We start from the raw sequence: 20,495 nt of genomic DNA, 5'->3' as shown, positions 1-20,495 counted from the left end.
TCCACAGGCGTTTACTGCTGACAGTCACACACAGACCTGCTGGGAGCTCCATGTCTGCAGAGTATCAAAACAAAAAAACCCAGACAGCAGCATCTGGCTAAGTCTCAGAGAAGAACAGAGTAGTTTTAGCATAATTACACCTATTTTACGTCTGAAAGGATGTCTGAGGAAGTGAAAATCAGATCAAACCACTATCACGTTTTCTGCCCCAACTGTGCACAGTCAAGACCCTCCTTCCTCCTCTATCTATCTTTAAATACATGTTTTCTTCAGATTAGATAATGCCTTTCTTTATCCTGCTACTATCCGGATGCGGTGCGCCCACCCCTTTGCTCCTTAGGTCTTTCCATTTGGAGGGAGCTCTATTATCTGTCGACCCATCTGTCACAAGGATTTAGATAAATAAATGATGCTGAATGTCATTGTCATGACTTTAAGGCTTAGTACTCCGCCCCGCTCCGTGCATATTGTTCTGTTAAGGGGTGACATATTTGATATTTCATAAGCTCATAAGTATCAGATCTCTGTCTCACTTGATTAATCTGAAATACTAATCTGCTGAATTGATATTGAGGACCATTATTCTCTTTTGAAGATTAAAAAAAAAAAAAGTTTGTATAACCAGTCTGGAAGTCTCCCATGACAGTATTGACACTGATTGATAAAATTAGAAATGAAAAGTGATATAATAGCATTTCTTTTAAGACTTCAAGAATCATTTCAGGCTGATTTTTGACACCACCCATCTATAAGCAGATGTCCCCACACAGGAAGGAGGAAGAGGAGGAACTCTGCCAATCCCAGGCTAAAAAAACTCTTGACAGATGACTCATTCTTTGCCTTTGCTCCATGCAACATCTGCAACTTAAAGTCTTTGTGGTCATTAAGCCCCCCTGCCCACCCCCACCCCACCAGCTTTAAGGAGGACGCCCTGATGATGGACAATCATAAAGCAGGAAATGCGGCCAAACAAGGAAATAAATGCCTGAAAATGTAATGGATATCCACAGGGTATTTACCTCGCATGTCGTCATATGCAGCATAAGTTCATAACCTCTGTTCGGATCTATGGGAGGGGCTCTGTGATGCTGAGGCTGCTAATGGATTGCAGGAAAGTTTATAGATGCAAAGCCAGGACGTTTGTAATAATTTGATCTGATCACATCGGAGCTCATTGGCGTTGCAGCTTGATTACTTATGACTATTTTCTAACTTTAAATTTTCAATGTCTTTTCACTGAAAGTGGTGCTTGAGACCAATTTCCAGCAGGATTTTATTCTGAGGATCTCCTTGTGATTCAGGCAGATGTGACCTTTAGGACCGTGAGAAGACTGAATATTAAAATACTTGGGGAAATTACCAGAAAAAAGCAGCTGTCAGAGGAGTTCAGGCCTTTTTGTTTCTTCCTCACAGACTGGAAAAGCTAACGGAAAAGGTAAGAATAAAAAAAGCTAGACACACAGACAAGATTTAAACATTTTTGAGCCTCCATCCAGTGAATTTTGTGACTCAACTCTCAATTACGGTGTATTAAAACAAACTTTTATGACTGGGCAAATGATTATAAGAAATTATTTTGTAGCTTTTTACTTTTCCATCCTGCTAAAATGGTATAATTGACAGATAAATGCAAAAAAAAAAAAAAAAAACAGTTAAAAATAAAAATAAACGAGTGAATTTAACAGGTTGGAATATTCTCTCTTGAATAAGCTACTAATGAGAGAAACTTTATTACAGCAAAAAGTGATGGATCAGTTTCCAAAGCTCAAGATTACATCTTCAAATGTCTTGTTTCGTCCACAACCCATAAATATTCAGTTAACTGTGATAGGAGACTAATTAATCAATTACCAAATTAGCAAGTATTGTACTGCATTGTCATATTGCAATTATGTGAATTAAATTGCAATTGTGATACGTGATATGATCACTTTTGCATCACAATTTTCATTTTAAATGGGAAAAAATCATGATGATGATGACATTTGTTGGGGTCTGTAACAAACAAACATGTTTTCTTAGTTCTGGAGAACAAGACTTTTAGGCCAGAACATCTCTGCAGCACTACGTCACACATTTTTACTTCATCAAAAAATTGCAGGGTTCTTCAGTTTGATTGCACTTGTCCATATTGTGATTTTGATAATATTGTGATTAATTATGCAGCCTAGTCGCAGCTCTAAACTTTATTTCGCTGTATTTATTAATTGCCTTGACTAATACTATCTCTGCCTCGTCTTCTCTGTTCAAACCTCCTACAAAGATCCGGTGAATCACAGCCACCATGGAGCACTCCCCCTCTATGAACTTGTCAGACGAGGTGGAGGACCAGCGCCCCCTCCTCCCACCCAGGGTAGTCCCACCACCTCAGGCCTGCCCTCCGCATTGTGGGATACACCAGAACATCCAAACACCAGCCGATCAGACCGTGTGGCTGGACAGGACCCAGGCCATGGCCACCACACCTTTATACAACGGCCACCTGTATGTCACACCATCACCTCGCTCCAACCGGAGGGGAGACAAAGGCAAAGAGAAGAAATGCGAGAAAAGGTCAGGGGGAGGAAGACAAAATCAAACACACAAGGAACGTAATCACCAGTGCAAAGGCAGAAACGCAGGAGCTCACAGACTCCAAGAAAAGGTCACATCTTTCACTGACATCCCCATGTCCCCCTGCAGCTCGCCTTTTAAGAGTGCCTGCAGATCACACTTAGATGTGAAGGATGCTGAGGGCAGAGGGCGCCGCAAGTCAGGCAATGTTTGTTTGGAGATGCATGACCGCCAGAGTCTCCCAGAGATCATCATCACCAGCAAAGATGATGACCTCCACCCACACAATGAGACGTCCCAGTATCGCCAGGACCTGTCTGAGGCCAAAGGCCTGCTGCCAGGTGCAGAGCGTCCCGGTCCCAGCCCCAGTCCGGGCTCCCGGACCAGCCCGAAACACAAGGTGGACACCAAGGACGACACGTACTGGAAGACCCACAACATCGGCTGGCGGCTGGTCCACAGGAGGGCTCTGTTCCTGAGGAGGCAGCGGCTGAACGACTGCGCACTGGCGGTGGGGATATTCGGGGTGGTGATGATGGTGATGGAGACGGAGCTCTCCTGGAGCGTCTACAGCAAGGTCAGAAAGAGAGCAGGAACTAAAGCTGCAGCGATTAATCGATTAATCAATTCATTCATTGAAAAAAAACTTGATAACTGATTAATCGTTTCAGTAATTTTTCAAGCAAAATTACCAACCATTTGCTGGTTCCAGTTTCTTAAATGTGAGGTTTTCCTGCTTATCTTTGTCATTTATGACAGTAAATGAAGAATCTTTGGGTTTTAGACTGTTGGTTGGACAAAATAAATAATTTATAGATGTCACCTTGGATTCTCTGAAATGTTATGAGCATTTTTCACAATTTTTGACATGTTATGGACTAAATTAAACAATTAATTGTGAAAATAATATGCAGATTAATCAATAATGAAAATAAACATTAGGTGCAGCCTTAGGAGGGACACAAGACTGAGACTGTGAGAAATCCTTTGAGAAATGTGAACAGAATTATTGGCTGTGAAAGTTTTGCAAGACTATAAAAAAAAAAAAGGAAAAAGAAATCACACTGCACAAGTTCTGTTATTATCTTCTCTGAAAAAAGCCCATCACTATTTTTTTCAAAGGTTTACTGCCTCAGAAATCACATTTAATTAATAGCACTACACAGCACATCTTTCACTTTGTCATTTTTCCCCCACTGTATTCAGTAAAACACAGAAACAACTGTTAATTGTCACACACACACACAGTGTTTTAGGTTGGGTCAGTATGAGAATTGATCTCCCACCAACTGCAGGAAAAAGCACAGTACGCCCATTAGATCGTGTTCATTATATCGAGCAAGTGGATTATGTAAATGTACGTAAGATTATAGGGTTACAGAGGATCACTGATGCCATTTCATAGATTGAGCTTTGCAATGGCATTCATCAGCTGACAATGATGTCATATTTCTCTGTTTATCTGTGTCTTTATCTATGCATGTGTGTGTGTGTGTGTGTGTGTGTGTGTGTGTGTGTGTGTGTGTGTGCGCGCACCTCCCGCAGAGCTCTGTCTACTCCCTCGCGCTCAAATCCATCATCAGCATCTCCACAATCATCCTGCTGGGCCTCATCATTGCGTACCACTGCTGTGAGGTGCAGGTAACTCATTTGCTCATAATAACATAATGTAATTGCATAATGTTTGGGGTTCTCCTGCAGAGACATCCTCTCAAACTTAAAGATTACTCTGAAAATCTGTGACAGTCAGTATGAATGCCACATCCCGATTTGCAATGGATGAAATCGCCTCCTAAACTTTTTTATTTGTGCTTTGGATTGTCCCTTCATGAAGAACTGAAAATTGTCCCAAAAATACAAATCACAATTTGCCTCAGGGAGCTTTACAATCAGCACAATGTACAACACTCTCAGACCCTCGATCTCGGCGAGGAAAAACTTCCCAAAAGACCTTTTAACAGGGAAAACTGAATAAAACTGAAGTTTCTACAAGACTGATTCACATTTTTGTCTTGGGGCCTGAAGCCAACTTGTCACAGTGTATAGCAGCAGAAGCAGCTCAACCAAAGAGTAATTCTTCCTTCTCAGACTTTCACTTGAATGATTTTTAAAGGTGAAAGTGTTCAGTATTTTACAAGGAGAAAGCAATAAAGGAATGGAAAGCAAAAAAAAATGAAAAGAAAATGATTAAAAACAAAATGTGTGAAACAAAGATATTTTTTCTTCTTTAGTCATTTTAAAGTGCACTCCACCGATTTAGCGTTGCAGTCGAAAAAGAAAAGCATCAAAATTGGTGCAGCAGAATCAGCACTTTTTTATTCCACATATTTTTCTTTTTCTTGGCTATTTATCAGCAGCACTTAAATGTCTGTGGGATTCTGTTGCATTGATTCTACACTGTACTGTACTGAACTTCCTTATCATAATGCACATGGGAGACGTTAGTGATCAGTGCCAGACAGAAGAAAAAGCCCTTCTGGCAGAATTCTTGCTAATTCAACCCACACTGTGTTTTTACCTCTGACTTTAACCAAGAAGTACCCTCTGGCAGAAAGTCTTAAAAGGTAACTGCTGTCAGAACATGGCATGTACATTAACCACAACACAACTTCTCCTTGATTTGAAAGACTCTTGTGGTATTTGTGCATATTATTGTTTCTTGGTTGTGTTCAGAGGGGAACCCCAGATTTGCAAAACTCTTGCACATACTCAATTGACTCAGCACAGTTGTGCCTGACTCAGCAACAGCGGATATAAACAGTGGATGCACTCAAAGCTGCTTCTAAATATTCTGCATATCCCCAGTTCTACACCAAAACTCATTTTAATGCCTTAGCCTGTGTCTAAATTACTTTAAAGTACTCTACATATGTAATCAAAGCACTTAACATCTTCTGAGACTATACATAAAGACAAACATAAGCAATAATAGGATATATAACACCAAAATGGAATATAGAGAATATTTATGTTGATAGATATCAATGCACTCCTCCATTGTGGACAGTGTGATGTCATGAGGGGTTGTGTTGCAGCAAGGACAACAACCCATCATGGCATCCATTCAAGGACTACAACACCCATAGTCCAGAGGGCTGTCAGGGCAAAGGTTGCTGCTCAGCTGAACCAGATGAGCTGATTGCCCCAGTGAGGGTGGAGTGAGAAGTGTTTGTGTGAGAGAGAAGCAGTCCTTTTTGGTTTTGTTAGAAAGAAGCCAGTGTACTTCAGTTTGATTTAAATTACTGTTTGGGTTGTTCATCTGCTGAGAATAAGTTGTCCTGTTATGAGAGGACTCAGTACAGTGAATTTTAGTTGAAAAGCAAGGCCTGGCTGTCTTCCTTCCCTGCACCCACACCTCAAAAGCCCAAGAGGAAAGCTCCCGACCTCGCAAGACATCACAACAGCTAAGTCCTACAGTGATAAATCATGCTGTTACAAGATGCTAGTAGCCCTTTTATGCTGTTTGCAAAACAACAATTATATAAATGGTTGAATACAACATTAATCAATTTCTCATTTTATAAAATGGGGTTTTATAATGAGATGCTATTCAAGTTCCTTTATGCTACTCACAATACAACCATTATATAAAAAGATAAATAAACCTTTTTATGGTGGAGTACAGTAAGCAACTTTGGATGAGCCGAAAACCTGAGGAAATAGCAGGTACAAATCTCATGAGAGTTTTGCAAATCTCACAAACCTAGGGTTCCCATCCAGTGTTGCCAGATTGGGCAGTTTTAGGGTGGGTTAAAATGGGCTCGGGCTGGTGGACAGAATTTGGGCTGCTTTACCATAAACTAGGTTGGTTTTCAAAAATTTTATGAATTACAGTATATTAAAAAAAAATTTCATAAATAGCATTCCTTAGTTATGCAAACACATCCAGTCACCCAGTAGAACTTTGATATGACAGAAATCTTATTTATTTTGCAGGGATGACATCTGCAGCTATCAAACTTGTATCGAGGGGGTTACTTGTTGCAGGTGACCAAGTTAGATAAACCATATTTATTTTGTGTGATCTGGCAACGCTAGACGCAACCACGATTTGGCCAGTGGCTTTTCCTAATCGTAACCGAGTGTTTTCTGTCCCTAAACCTGCCTAGATCTTAACAACAGCTTTGCCGCATTGTAGAACATAATTGGAATTAAAGCTGCAAACAACATTGGACCTCTCGCACACAGGCTGGGACTATGATCATTCATGTTAAGTTTGGGGCAGATCGGGCCATTTACACCAAAGTTATAGCAATTTTGTGGTTCATGGCAAGACATCAAAATACGATGCCACGCCATGGCCACGCCCTTCAACTAGCATTAAATCTTTTAATAACTTTTGATCATGGAGTATTCTAGATGGTAGGCAGCGATTCTGAAATCATCAAGTTGAATTCTGTAGGAGTTCATTAAAATACAACACATGGAAATCACCAAAATGAGCACGAAATTCAAAATAGTCAACTTCCTGTTGGGTGTAGGCGATGGGTCCAAGAGACTTTTTCATGTATCTCGGTGTGTTATATGTGTGTACCGATTTTCTTGCATACATAATTAGAAGAAACAACATGTACAAAGAGTGTCACTGATCTCGGGTTCCCTTCAGAAACCCGACACAACACAACCGTTATAAGCTAGTAACGGCTAACGGCTGCAGCCTCAAGCTGCTAGCTAACGTTAGTCTTCCGCCCCAACCGACACTGACTCAAGTGACGTCACGTGAAACAATTTATCAAACTTTCACATATTAACTAGTAAACAGAATACAATGTGTTAAAACGGTGGAGTGTCCATTTAATCATCTTTTATCCCCGCGTTAGATGCTAGTTTTCACCATATTTCGCTCGTCTTACCTCCCCTGTAGCTCTACGTTCACGACATCGGCGCGGAGGACTGGCGGATTGCCATGACAACCGACCGCGTGGCTCTGGTGGCCCTGGAGCTGGCGGCGGTGGCCATCCACCCGTACCCGGTGGGTCTGCTGGCGTACTTCGAGCAGACCTTCCAGCACAGCACGACCCGGCTGTCGCTGTCGGAGACGGAGCTGGAGATCGTGCTGGCTCTGCCCATGTTCCTCCGGCTCTACCTGCTGGGCCGCGCCATGATGCTGCACAGCCGCCTCTTCACCGACACCGCGTCCCGCAGCATCGGAGCGCTCAACAAGGTGGGAGGAGGTCACCTGTGGGCTCCCTGCAGAATCTGGCTTTGGATAGTACTGTGATTAGATCATGACATTTTTAAATTTAGTTAAAGAGTGAAATTTTACAAGTTCTCAGGTCAAGTGGCTATTTGATTAAAAAATCCAAGATGGCAGCGCACGTGGCTAAAAACACAGTTCATTGTTGTTATTTATTATTTTTTTTTCAGGTTTATTATATTTTTGTTTTTTGATTATTTTATATGTTCTTGTTGAAAAATAGTGAATTAAATTTTCATAAATTTGATAATCAGGCATTGAATGTCAGATAATCAATAATATGAAGGTGAGAAATATTGATAACTTTCTATTTTACTCTAAAATGTGCATTATTGATTAATACACCAGTGTACACCTGTTTTCAGGGAATTACTGTGTGCAGTTTTTATAGTTTAAAGGATAGTTTGTCCAAAAAAAATCATTATCTACTTAGCCTAGAAACATTAGAAAATAGCAACAAATATTTCATTTTCAATTCAAAAATGTTTTTATGTTCTTGCCCATTTAAGTGTTAGAAACTGTGGCTATAGGCGGCTGCCTGTTTGTTAAGGGACATGATTCATGGGATATTAAGGTCTCTAATAATTTTGGACAGTGATTTGGGCTGGGCTTCCTCTATGAACATTTCATGCACATCTGTTTATGTCTTACGTCTAGGTGGGCCGAGAGGTCTGTAGAGGGGTGAATCTTGAGGTGTGACTATCACAGTGTTGCTCCCATGAATCCCAGTGGTTTCACATGCTGATTATGTCCCTCGCGAGCTCTCCTTTGCTTGTCTGCTTTGTTTTCCGCAGTCGATAATATCCACCCGGCTAATCCCTTCCCCTATAAATGCTATTTAAGAGTGACGAAAATGACCTTTGTCTCCCCTCTGCAATGCCAAACCCACTATCCATGTATCGAGCCAGATTGAGAACAAGTTTTCTTATCCCTCATCTCCTCTGCATTATATAATCATAATCTGACAGGTGCTATCCTAAATAGTCTGGCTAAGTATGTCCCTACTGTCAAAATTATGACGTAAATGCATCTCGTTTGTGCTCTCCAGATACACTTCAACACCCGGTTTGTGGGGAAAACACTAATGACCACCTACCCAGGGACTGTGCTGATGATTTTCAGCGTCTCTCTGTGGATCGTGGCGGCGTGGGGCTTACATGTTTGTGAGAGGTGCGTGATGGTATATTAGTCTACTGCTGAATCTATAGTAGTGCCCTCAAGGCCTCTACATTTAATATTTAATCAGCATCCAAATATTTGCAGATGCACAGGATGACTTTAATGTTTCTACTGCAGCAGCAAATCCAGTTTTCACTGTGCTGTACTGCATCTGTACTATCTGGTTGCTACTTGACGGATCAAATATCACGTAAACCTGACTTGATGTTGATAATGTGAGTTTTGGGGGGATTTTTTGTTGCACAAAATGCGATGTAAACTCAGAAATTCACTATTCAGCAACAGCTGTCAGATAGGTTCAGCAAAGCAGCACTTAAAGGGTATTTTAAACCTTATTTTCACATATTTTTGTGCCTAACTGACTACTGGAGACGACAGTTTTTTAAATTGGTCCAGTATTGAGGCAGAGCACTGCAAAACTGGGCTACAGCATTATCCCTTACAGGCAACCATGTCCACTAAAAGTGCTTGTTTCTGCTACTGACAGGCTCAAACTGTTATTCTTAGTGTCTGACAGCGTTATGGAAAGGTTTGCTACAGAGACAGAGAGACTTTTTTTTTTTAAAGATATGCTTGTAACCAGAAATAGTTTTTTTTTTATTGCTCTTGCCAAACTCACCAAACTCCCTTTGCAAAAACTGTCATTTTAACATTGTCATCTTTATTCAGACTTAACAGAAACAAAATAAAACTCAGCAAAAACTTCTTGGCTTGTCTTTCTAAAGTTCCAACAGTCACCAGCTCTGGTTTGTTCAAAGTAAGTCACTGCAATAGATGCATGGATGGATTACTGAAGGGCCAAAAGGGGCCCTGCTGGGCTTCAATTAGTTAATCAATCAACCAGATTTTCTGGAAAAAAAATTGCACATACAAATCTTGTGAGAGTTTTGTAAAACTTGCAAATCTGTGGTTCCCTTCTAAACACGTCCAATCAATCAGACTCAGTCTAACTTTATTTATGTAGCACTTTTCTTACAAACAAAATTCAACAAAGTGCGTCACATAATAATTGATAAAGCACTAAAATAAGAAGAGCACCCATTAAAAATAGGAATTGAGGAAATGCTTCTTAAGTGAGGAAACACCAGCAGAAAAAGAGTAAGTCAAAAGTTAAGAACACAACATAAAGTAATAAGAGAGAGGATATGTAGAGAAAGCTTACAAACTGACTACAAAGAGGCACATACCCACCACAAGAGAGGCACAAAACAACTAGAAAAAGTGCCAAAACCTGCACAAAGAGAAAGAAAAAGATCAACACAGAATCACCACAAAGAGACGCAAATCACAGATACAAATGCAAAAAAAAAGATGTAAAGCAACTTCAAAAGGAGGCAGAACGACCACAAAGTCTTTGTGTGTGGCTCCTGTGTTGGAGGGATGACGGGGCCTTTTAGAGGCCAACTGTCTCATAATCCGTCCACGTTTAGATCTGAAAATATGAGGAGAGGAGCGAGAGGGAGGTCGCACATCAGAGAGGCAGCTGGGAGAAACAGCTGCTCCTCTCACACAATCTTTTCACGTCTGATTCGGTGAATTAAGAGTTTATGTTGACCAAATGACCAGAGTTGGAGAACGGTGGAAAGACGAGCCAAGAAGTTTTTTGTGATTTTTTGTGTTTCTGTTTAGTTTGAATGAAGCCTGTTTTTTAAAGTGATTACAATAGTTTCTGTAAAGGGAGTCTGGTGAGTTTGGCGAGCACATTAAAACAGCTGTTTCTGGTCAAATAAAACATATCTTATTCTTTTTTTTTTTTCTTTTAAAAAAGGTCTATCTCTGCAGCAGTCCTTCCCATAATACTGTCAGACACTTCAAATAAGAATAACAACAGTTTTAGTGGACACACTTCGCCCATGAGGACATTTTAGTTTAGTTTTGCTTCTGCCAGCCGCTGCGCTCTCCCTCAATACAGGACCTTTTTTTAAAAATTGACATTTAAGCCCAACATTTAGTCATAACGTGAACATTTTCAGGTTGTGGACACCAGACACTCATCTAACCCTCCTGATATATGTGTGGGGGGGATACTTACCAACATACACAGTGCCGGGCTTTTGGTCAAAGTTAAAGTTCGTTATACAATATTCAATACAGGACCAATTTAAAAAAAAAATATCATAATGTGGCTCCCTTTTCTTCCTACAGACACCACAACTACAGGGACCTGAGCAGCAACTACATGGAGGCCCTGTGGATGATCTCTGTCACCTTCCTGTCCATCGGTTACGGAGACGTGGTGCCTCACACCTACTGCGGTCGCAGCATCTGCCTCCTCACGGGGATAATGGTGAGACAGAGGTCGGACAGAGTCCTCTGATTGGTCAGAGTAGTTCAGGTTCTGACTGTAAAAACTGTCTAATTGTGGCCGTCACAGGGAGCGGGCTGCACCGTCCTGGTGGTGGCGGTGGTCGCCAGGAAGCTGGAGCTGACCAGAGCAGAGAAACACGTTCACAACTTCATGATGGACTCTCACATCACCAAGAGGGTAACGTCTCCCTCAGTGTGGGTTTATTTTACATTTGATAAATAGAGTGAGAGAGATTCTGCACAGACTTGTTGTCAGCAAGCCGCTATTTTGTTTTTGTAATATTTTACACTTTAAAGCTTAAAGTCACACAGCAGATACATCATATCAGCTCATTTTACTGATCAACATATGGATCTTTGAGTGCACTGTATAAAAAATGTCAGAATTAGGAATTAAAAAGCCATAATTATCAGATAAGTCAAAATTATGAGATTAAAAGCCATAATTATTGGATAGAAAGTCGAAATTATGAGCTAAAGCCACAATTATGAGATAAAAAGTTACCATTTTGAGATTAAAAGTCATAATTATGAGATAAAAAGTCCTAATTCTTAATTAAAATGCCATAATTATCCACAGTATTTTGTCTTGATGTGAGATTATTTTAGAAATAAGCCTAAAACCAGAGAATATTAATTGCTCAATGCTATTTAGGAATTTAAAAAAAAGATTTATCTCACCTCAGGAGCAACTTTTTATTACTTTTTTTTGGTTTAGAAAAAAAAAAAGTTCCAAAGTTGACTATGCGACAAAATAAGTGTAGTTCACTGTGTTCAATACATAATGCTGGTGTGATTCAGCATGTGCAGTAAATAACAGCACTTTCATCTCATATGCATAAACATAAAATAACTCTCCTGGTGATTTTCTACATCCTTTCACTAGATAAAAATTGCTGCAGCAAATGTGCTGAGGGAGACTTGGCTTATCTACAAACACACTAAGCTGTCAAGAGAAAGAGACCACACCAGAGTCCGCATGCACCAGAGGAACCTGCTCCTGGCCATCCACCAGTAAGACACTTAACTCTCATATAAATCTGTTTTCTGCACGAGTCCCACTGCAGACACCACCAGGTGTTTCACTTTATTTCCTCTGTGTTCGTGCTATAATGACAACAACCTGTTTATCAAACACTGCTGCCTGAATTATTCGCCACCAGTATGTGAAAATAAAGATTTAAGTTGAGACACTACAGGTAAAAACTGATCTGACTAACACGTATCACCATTAAACTTCCCCAGCTGATTACTGTTGTGGAAATTCTCTGTTAGTGGTGAAGAATGAAATCTAGACTTCTGCCGGCCGACAGGGTTTTTAATTTCTTTGCAAAGAAAAGTTCAATCAACACACTAGCGGTCAGAGTGAAGAAAGACCCCGAACATGGGAAGACCTAAACATTCACACCTGAGGAACATCCCCTGAGGTGTGCTTCACACCCTTTTGTCTGCTGCTGGTATCGGCACCGACTTGCTAGGGTGTGTTTGACATCTGGGGTATCCTGCAGGGTTTTGTATTCAGGGGGGAGGTTAAGACGTCATCACAATTTAAAAGACAAAAGGACCTGGTATCTTCGCCAGGAAGCTGGAGCAGCACCGACTCCCTAGGGTGTGTTTGACGTCTGGGGTATCCTGCAGGGTTTTGTATTCAGATGGGAGGTTAAGAGGTCATCACAATTTAAAAGACAAAAGGACCTGGTATCTCTGTGTACTCAGCTGGAGGTGGGGAATCTCAAGCAGCTCAACACAAAGAAATAAGAAGTTGAAATTACAATTACATTACTTACATTTAGACCATTTTTTAAGGACAAGATTTCTGGAAATTTATGTTTGAATATGCAACTGGAACATCTAATTAAATATTTGCTCATGTGCGAACATCTCCAGAAATCTAAAGATTGAGTAAAGCCGAGCTCAAAGTGATTGTTTCATGGTGTTGACATATTTAAGACGGGGTATTGGAGCCATTTTAAGGGATAAAAGACAGGAGGATTTTTCAAGATTAAAGTTAAAATATTGAGTATAAAGTTGAAATACCAAGTTGAGACCAGAGCTGACTTTATTCTCATCATGCAAAATTTAGAAAAATCTTTCTCCTCTGGTTTATTTTTCTTAGCCTGGCGCTAATAATGAAAGTTTGACTTTATTCTCAACATTTTGACTTCAAAATAAGACTTTTTTTTCTCACTTTCTTTTCACTAGTCTGAAAGAAAACATGCTATGGAAGCAAAATAGCCCAAAATATCAAAAGCAGTGTTTTTACCTGTATTGTCTTGCTTTACCACACACTCTCCCTAACTTCCTCTCTCTCTCTGTGGTCCCTCTAATATCCATTTTCAACAGGGAACGACTAAATATATGTATTTTAAAAAACATTTTTTCATCTTTAGCCAATTATCTGAAGCAAACACAGATTAGAAGCATAAATTCATGACATTTAATGAGCAGCACAAAGTTTAGCCAAATCACAAAGTTAGGCTGCAGTATGTTGCCATGGAGACTCTTTTATGTCCTGAGGTTTTGTTATATGTGCCAGTGAAAGTTATGAAATAAGAAAGAACAAATGTCCCACATTCATACGATGTACGAGGGATGAGCGAGTGCATCAACAGGCTCAATAAGTGAGGCCTGCGCAGAATCGATCACACACTGCACGTAGTATATAACACTAGATATATTAGTCTTATGTTGTGCAATGGTTTAATCTGATAATAAAGATTTGTTGCCTGCAGCAGGTTCCAAAAACGTTGTGACAGGTTGATGTTTACCTCTGCGTTACATCACCTTTTCTTTTAACACTCAGCGAGCTTATTGGAACTGAGGACACTAACTGCTGAAGTTTTGAAAGTGAAATTCTTTCTCTCTCTTGCTCGATACACGACCTCAGGTGTTCAACAGTCTGTCTGTTGTTGTATTTTGTGCTTCATAATGCATCGCACATTTTCAGTAGGAGGCAGGTCTGGACTGCAGGCGGGTCAGTCTGGTACCTGAACTCTTTTACTTTGAAGCCACGCTGTTGGACGTGCAGAATGAGTCTTGGCGTTCTCTTGCTCTGAAAAACCTGGATGGCGGCTTATGTTGCTACAAAACCTGTATGAGCCTTTCAGCATTAATGTGACAGTTACCCATGATGCCATGGGCACTAAAACACCCCCATACCATCACAGCTGCTGTCTTTTGAAGTTAGTGCTGGTAACAATCTGGATGGTCCTTTTCCTCTTTAGCCCGGAGGACACGACGTCCATGATTTCTAAAAACAATCTGAAATGTGGACTGAGTCATATTTGGCTTTCACTTTGAAGAAGAGTAGAACTTAGATTACTGGCCACTGATTTCCAAAGTGTTTTTCAGAGCCCATGTGTTTTTAATTCAGTGCCACCTGAGGGGTCAAAGGTCACAGGGGTTCAGTGTTGGTGTTTGGACTTGCCTCTTACACACACAGATTCCTCTGTGTGTGTAAGCTTCTCTCTGGTATAGAGATGTTTGTTCTTAAACTGTTGGACTATTTGCCCACACAGTTTTTCACACAGGTTATTGTCCCAACCTTGTTTGTAATTGGGGTTCTATATTATAAAAGTAGTATTATTATACTTACCTTTTATCGTACCTGTAAGTGAATGAATTTGTCTCCAGGCTGCGGCGAGTGAAGATGGAGAAGAGGATACTTGCAGACCAGGGGAACACACTGGTAGACCTCTGCAAGGTGAGAGAGGCAAGTGAACGCATCATTTTTATTCCACATCCAATCGAAACATCAACAAAGTGGCATCTAATATGCCCTGATACCTTTTTATTTTCTCTGCTCTTCTTTACATGGACCCCCGCGCTCCACCGCGACCGCCAACCCCGGCGCAGATGCAGAACCTGGTGTACGACGTGCTGTCAGAGGTGCAGGGCTGCAGGGGGGAGCTGGACACACACATCCACAGCCTGGAGAAGCACGTGGAGGAGCTGAGGGAGGGCTTCAGGAGCCTGATGCCGCTCCTGTCCAGCACCCTGTCCACGCAGAACTCCTCCATCCGCCACCTGCTCAGGGAGAGGGAGGTGAAGACGGAGAGCGCCGGCGCCAGCGTGGACAGGTAGAGGGAGGCCGAGGAGGAAACTGATAGGAGACATAAAGGTGCTGCTCTAATCCAGCTAAAGTGATCACGATGGGACATTTTTTCTTCCGGAGGTGGACAGATGGGTGTTAATAACAAGTGGGAGGCTGTACAGAAGAATGTAAAAATGTATGTAGCTCCATTTTACTGTAGTAGATCCATAAAACCAAAACGTAGAAATTAGTCTTAATTCACTTCTTATGAAGACTTTCGACATCTCTCCTGGAGGCACTGAAAAAAAAACATTTATCAATATTAGAGCTGCAGCACTCAGCCGATTGAGAGAAAATAATTGGCAATACACTTATTATATTGACAAGTAATTCATACAACCCCACTTCAGATAATCAGGAATATCCCTTTAACGATAACGATATTTGATGTTCGGGACTGTTGGACGGTTTCTGCAGGTTTCAACAAATTTAACCACCATTATAAATGCGATTTTAAACCGATTTCACATCCATATTGGCAAAAAGTCCCACACAATCAGTGTTTTGTAGTTGTTACAGTGCAATTAAGGTTAAATGCAACCTTCATAATTCAGTTGAAGTCCTGTTAAAATGGTTTTTAAGACATTTAAAAGCCTGAAAATCAGATAAATGGATTTTAGACTTCTAAGGACCTGCAGAAACCCTGTAACACTTGATTTAGGATACGGTGAGGTCACGGTCAGTCGGTTGTCCCACTGAAATGTGAGGATCTGCTGCTTTTTGAGTAAATGAAGTCTTTCTGTTGGTTGGACTAAAGAAGCAATTTGAAGGCATCACTTTGTGCTCTGAGAAATTGTAATAAGCGTTTTTCAGAATTTGTTGACATTTTATAGACTAAACCAGTGGTTCTGAAACTTTCTGGAGTGCTCTACAATCATTCCTCACCAACAACAGGGGAAGCAACTGATTACAAAAAAAAAAAAAAAAATCCAAATAAGTTTTGGGAAATAAAGGTCAGCACATCAGTAGCGAAATATTTTCTTTGCATATTTCCCCCCCAGTTGTTCACACCTCCCAGTTTGAGAACCACTGGGCTAATTTTATTTGAAATGAATCCTTATTTTGATGTCTTATAGACCAACAGAAAATTAAAGACAACAGTCCATAAACTGAACCCCAAAAAATAAACCTGGACAATTTTGGGGAACAGTTTTCACTCCCATGTCATTAACCTTTACCTGTAAACTCTGCACTTTTGTCTGATTATGTAATAAAAAACTGCATGAATTTAAAGTTTAGTCATTAATATAAAGATGTGATCTTACACGAGTGTGAATACAAGCTGTTGTGATTTCTAATAAAACTAAGACTGCTGTCTCTGTCTCGAATGTCACGACAGAAAAGAAACGTGAAAATAACCACACACGAACCTTTCCTTTAGCCAAAACATTATTTTATTAAGAGAGACAGGGTTGGAGGGTGGAGTTACAGCAGCAACTGATCTGTCAACATGAACAAAAGAAATTCATCCGGTCCATCTTCAGGTCTCGTTCTCTCAGATCAGACCATGTGGGTCAAGACGCTGATATCAACCGGTCCATCCCCTCCTCTCCCCCCTTCAGCTCAGGGGAGGACAGCTAGTGCTGCTTCCTCCTGAATGAGCACCCTGCCAGAGGAAACAATGACACAGTCAGACAAAAGAGAAGCCTTACATTACAGAAATACTGCAGCCGCTGCACACGGCTATTGTCCTACGCAGCGCTGCCGATACAAGAGTCATCGCTTTCCATCATGTGACTGATGGGGTCAACTTACAGTTACTGAAGGAAAGGCGTGAATAATGCAAAATTTTAACTTAGTGTGATCAGACAACGCTACCTACACCGCCAGCGGTATCGGGTGTATAAAACCATAGATGCATGAGATGATTTGTTCTCAGCCTTCGAAAGGGGGGAGTCAGTGGTCTAACTCAACCCTTCTGCTAACTGAGGTCGCTCTGGCACTGGAATGAGATTGGAAGACCACGATACAGGAAGTCCAGTCACTTAGCAGTGCGGCTAACAACTTCAAAATGTGCCCCTTAACATAAACAAATCATGTACATTACAATCCCTTTTTTCCGCGTCTGAAGCACCGGTCAGATGCCAACAGTCAGGTTAAACAGCCATGTCGGATAAACGGCTAAAATAAGATAACGGCAGCTACTTTGTCAATCTGTCCTTGTTTTGATTAAGGTTGAAGGTTTTGGGAAAAAATATCTTAGTGTGATTATTTTGATCGATATTACAATATGAGTCATGATATCAAAGGAATGATTTTTACATCATTCTTATTTTTATTGTAAAATATTAAAACAATTCTTGTAAATTTTGGAGGTGTTAACTGCCAACCATAAAGTGTATTTGACATATTTTCTCTTAAATAAATATTCTGCCTCCTGGGATAAGAGCAAAGTCCTATTTTTGTTTAAATTTAGAAATTCTGATTAACGGTCCTGGCCTGAGTCGTGAACAAAAGGACAAGACAGTAAAATGGCTCTGAGAAGTTGTAGCATCTGGATTTTGAAGTACTGCATTAAAGTGCATTTCCATCCTGTTCTTTTGTTTACTCCAACTGACAAAAACAGTATATCAGATCAAATATTTGTTAGTGCAATGTGTGACGCTACTGAGCAAGTGGAATTTTAGACAAAGCAACCACTTTAATAGACAAGAAACCGTTAAGTCTGACAATATTTAAGTCCTATTCCGCTCATGCTACCAAACTACATTGACTTTATAGCCGATTCTTCAGAGCTCTCAGTGGAGAGGCCTGCATCTTGTATTCACTGTTCTGTGATCTTATTAAATGTCTCAAACAACAATATCAGACTAGTTAAATGTTGATAAGTTATATTTTAATTACAGTGCTGTGTTGAAGTTTGTGATCTTAACTTTGGCACCTATCATTCATATCAAAAAATCGAATATTGCCCACACTGGCGCAAATAAATTTTTAGCTTCGCTCAACTGCACAACAGCAGACACGACTACAGGAAAGATACGCATGCAGCACCAGTCAATGAAACACTGCATGAGATACTGGACATGAATGTTTTTACACGCCTGCTTCAAGTCATTGAGGTTCTTTTAATGTACTGTACTAGTTAATTTTGCTCAGAAGCTTTTGCCATTTTAAAATATTGTCAATCACACAACAGGTAAAGAAAACAACCCAGTTTTTCAGTGTGGATCACAGCTGAAAACTGTACAAGAAAAAAAAAACAATACTGACCCTCTGTGAGACGTGCTTTGCCTCCAGTGGGCTGACAAAGGACTGTTGAACAGCCAACACACAGCACAACTGTCTGAGCGTGGCTGAACACCGTCGTAATCTTGTAGCATCCTGGAAAAAAAAAACAGACAAAACACCAACCTTAAAACACTGCTATCAAAACCAGATTAAGATTTACTGCGAATGTGATGCAGCAGGTTTACATGTGGAATAGAAACTGTACCTGGACATTTCACATCCATGAAGTAAGAGTTAGGACTCTGAACAAGACGCTTCTTCTTGTGCCTCCTCTTCTCCTCCTCGGGGGATGGGTGCAACAAGTCTTTTGCGAGCTGCATTGAGAGGAAAAACAAACAGGAAATGTTGGTAAATACAACTAGAAAACGGTCATCTCTGCTATTGACCAGTTAATACTACGATTTCTGATACTGGGTTACTCTAGAGAAAATATTAAACGGTGTAAAAACGAAGTATTAAAAGTATTTTTTTTAGCTTTAACTGCTAACATTCTTTTGTTTGTCTGCTACACTAACGCTACGTTTGTAGGCTTCTCTTCTGGCCTACATCTCTTGGATTGGATAACGCAGGCTACGCATTTTCATCAATCGCTGGCGGTTCTTCAAATATTTACGAAAATGAAAAACAGGCCGTTAACCCAAGACCATATATCAAAACGAAACGGTTTCTGTTAACGCGTGGATTTTAGAGTTATCAGCCCGATCAGATCCTCCGTTGAACTGGCTCCATGTTTGCGGTGTGTGCGCAGCCATCTTGTCTCACAACGCGCTCGCGATGCGCTCAAATGTGCAAAATTATATCTAACAAACTGGGACCAAAACTCAACGAAAGCGTCTCAAACTGGCACCATTATGATCGCTAACGTCTTATACAGACATTGGGCCGCATGTTGCCTCTCCTACACCAGATTAAATACCAAAAATGTCTTAGTCTAGTAGCCTGTGGATACTCACTGGCATGTTGGCGAAGAAATAGCCTCTGCCGAAAAGGAGGCATTACCGGAAGCCAGCGGTTCATATCGGGTGTTCCTTTGGGCACGAGCCGGACGTGACGAAATTTACGCGATTGGTGGCCATATTGGTGAGGTCAAACTCCACCCATAGACGTACCCTGCTTCCGCCGCCAAGAAAACGTTTGTTTTGTTACCCAAGTGTCCAAATAAGTATGGAGTCATAGGAGTGCCTTAACAAAGAACGTAAGAATAAGGAAATAAATGTGGAAATATAAAGACGAATAAATAAAATAATAAACGATGAAACACAAATATGTAAATATAAAGACTAATAAATAAATGTGAAAGAAAATTGCTTTGGCAGATCAAAATGTATTTTGATGCATTTTGCATATAAATTACTCTTTTTTGTATGGTGTCTTTTTTAATTTATATAATGTCATTTTTTTTTATCTGCTTTTGCAGATTGTTTTTTTTTATTACTAATTTTAATTTTATTTTTTAAGTTTTAAGTTTAGCATTTATTTTAGCATTTTTTAAAAACTTGATCAATTTTCATTTTTCAGCATTTAAAAAAAAAAAAAAAAAAAAATTACATTACATTTAATCATATTCCGCTTTAGTGTGAAATTTCCTCTGTGTGCTACAGTTTCCTCACTGCAGCTTAGTAATGAAACTGTGGACATACAAAGAAGGGCCTTTCATGAGAAAAACACAGTAACTTTGGAACATACAGCAGCCAAAATTTAAGCAAAAAACAAAGGATGCAATCTGTGGTAGATGAATCAGCAAATATTATTTGTCACACTACTTGATGACTGTGAGATATCATCTATATTATGTATTTGGTATTTGGTTGTTCCGTCTTTGTCCTTGCTGTAAATTCTGACCGTGAGCAAAACAAAGCAGTAAAATGGGTCTGTGAACAGGGTTCTGATTAGCTGTCCTACGCAGAGCATCTGGATTTTAATGTGTCATGCTCC

The 20,495-nt window shown here is 40.3% G+C and overlaps 2 protein-coding genes and 1 non-coding gene across 5 annotated transcripts; 1 reads left to right on the top strand and 2 right to left on the bottom strand.

The window, feature by feature from the left end:
- The first annotated feature begins 968 nt into the window (after positions 1-968).
- On the top strand, positions 969-15,477 carry LOC146313349 (small conductance calcium-activated potassium channel protein 2-like). 3 transcript variants are annotated; one of them, XM_084738365.1, is made up of 10 exons: positions 969-1,435; positions 2,264-3,130; positions 4,099-4,194; positions 7,418-7,717; positions 8,799-8,920; positions 11,075-11,216; positions 11,304-11,414; positions 12,123-12,250; positions 14,870-14,939; positions 15,092-15,477. In XM_084738365.1, the coding sequence occupies exons 2-10, from the start codon at positions 2,285-2,287 to the stop codon at positions 15,317-15,319; spliced, it is 2,043 nt and encodes a 680-aa protein (XP_084594491.1). In that variant the 5' UTR covers positions 969-1,435; positions 2,264-2,284; the 3' UTR covers positions 15,320-15,477. The 3 variants fall into 3 exon arrangements, with proteins under 3 accessions (XP_084594491.1, XP_084594489.1, XP_084594490.1); XM_084738363.1 differs by having other exon boundaries at positions 970-1,435; positions 14,870-14,948; XM_084738364.1 differs by lacking the exon at positions 969-1,435 and having other exon boundaries at positions 1,869-3,130; positions 14,870-14,948.
- A 1,223-nt stretch (positions 15,478-16,700) lies between these two features.
- Positions 16,701-19,641, bottom strand: rps27.1 (ribosomal protein S27, isoform 1). The gene is made up of 4 exons (XM_084738366.1): positions 19,514-19,641; positions 18,766-18,874; positions 18,543-18,653; positions 16,701-16,935 (listed from the first exon to the last, which is right to left on the bottom strand). The coding sequence occupies exons 1-4, from the start codon at positions 19,517-19,519 to the stop codon at positions 16,907-16,909; spliced, it is 255 nt and encodes an 84-aa protein (XP_084594492.1). The 5' UTR covers positions 19,520-19,641; the 3' UTR covers positions 16,701-16,906.
- Positions 17,197-17,326, bottom strand: LOC146313348 (small nucleolar RNA SNORA35). Its single transcript, XR_014772140.1, has one exon. It is a non-coding gene; the product is annotated as a small nucleolar RNA SNORA35 (small nucleolar RNA).
- Positions 19,642-20,495: the final 854 nt, after the last annotated feature.

This window comes from Lutjanus erythropterus, chromosome 16 (genome assembly GCF_056507025.1).
Source record: "Lutjanus erythropterus isolate fLutEry1 chromosome 16, fLutEry1.hap2, whole genome shotgun sequence".
In the NCBI taxonomy this organism is placed as follows: Eukaryota; Metazoa; Chordata; class Actinopteri; order Lutjaniformes; family Lutjanidae; genus Lutjanus; species Lutjanus erythropterus.
Note: the sequence above shows the minus strand (reverse complement) of the source record. Positions and strands in the feature narration are given on the sequence as shown.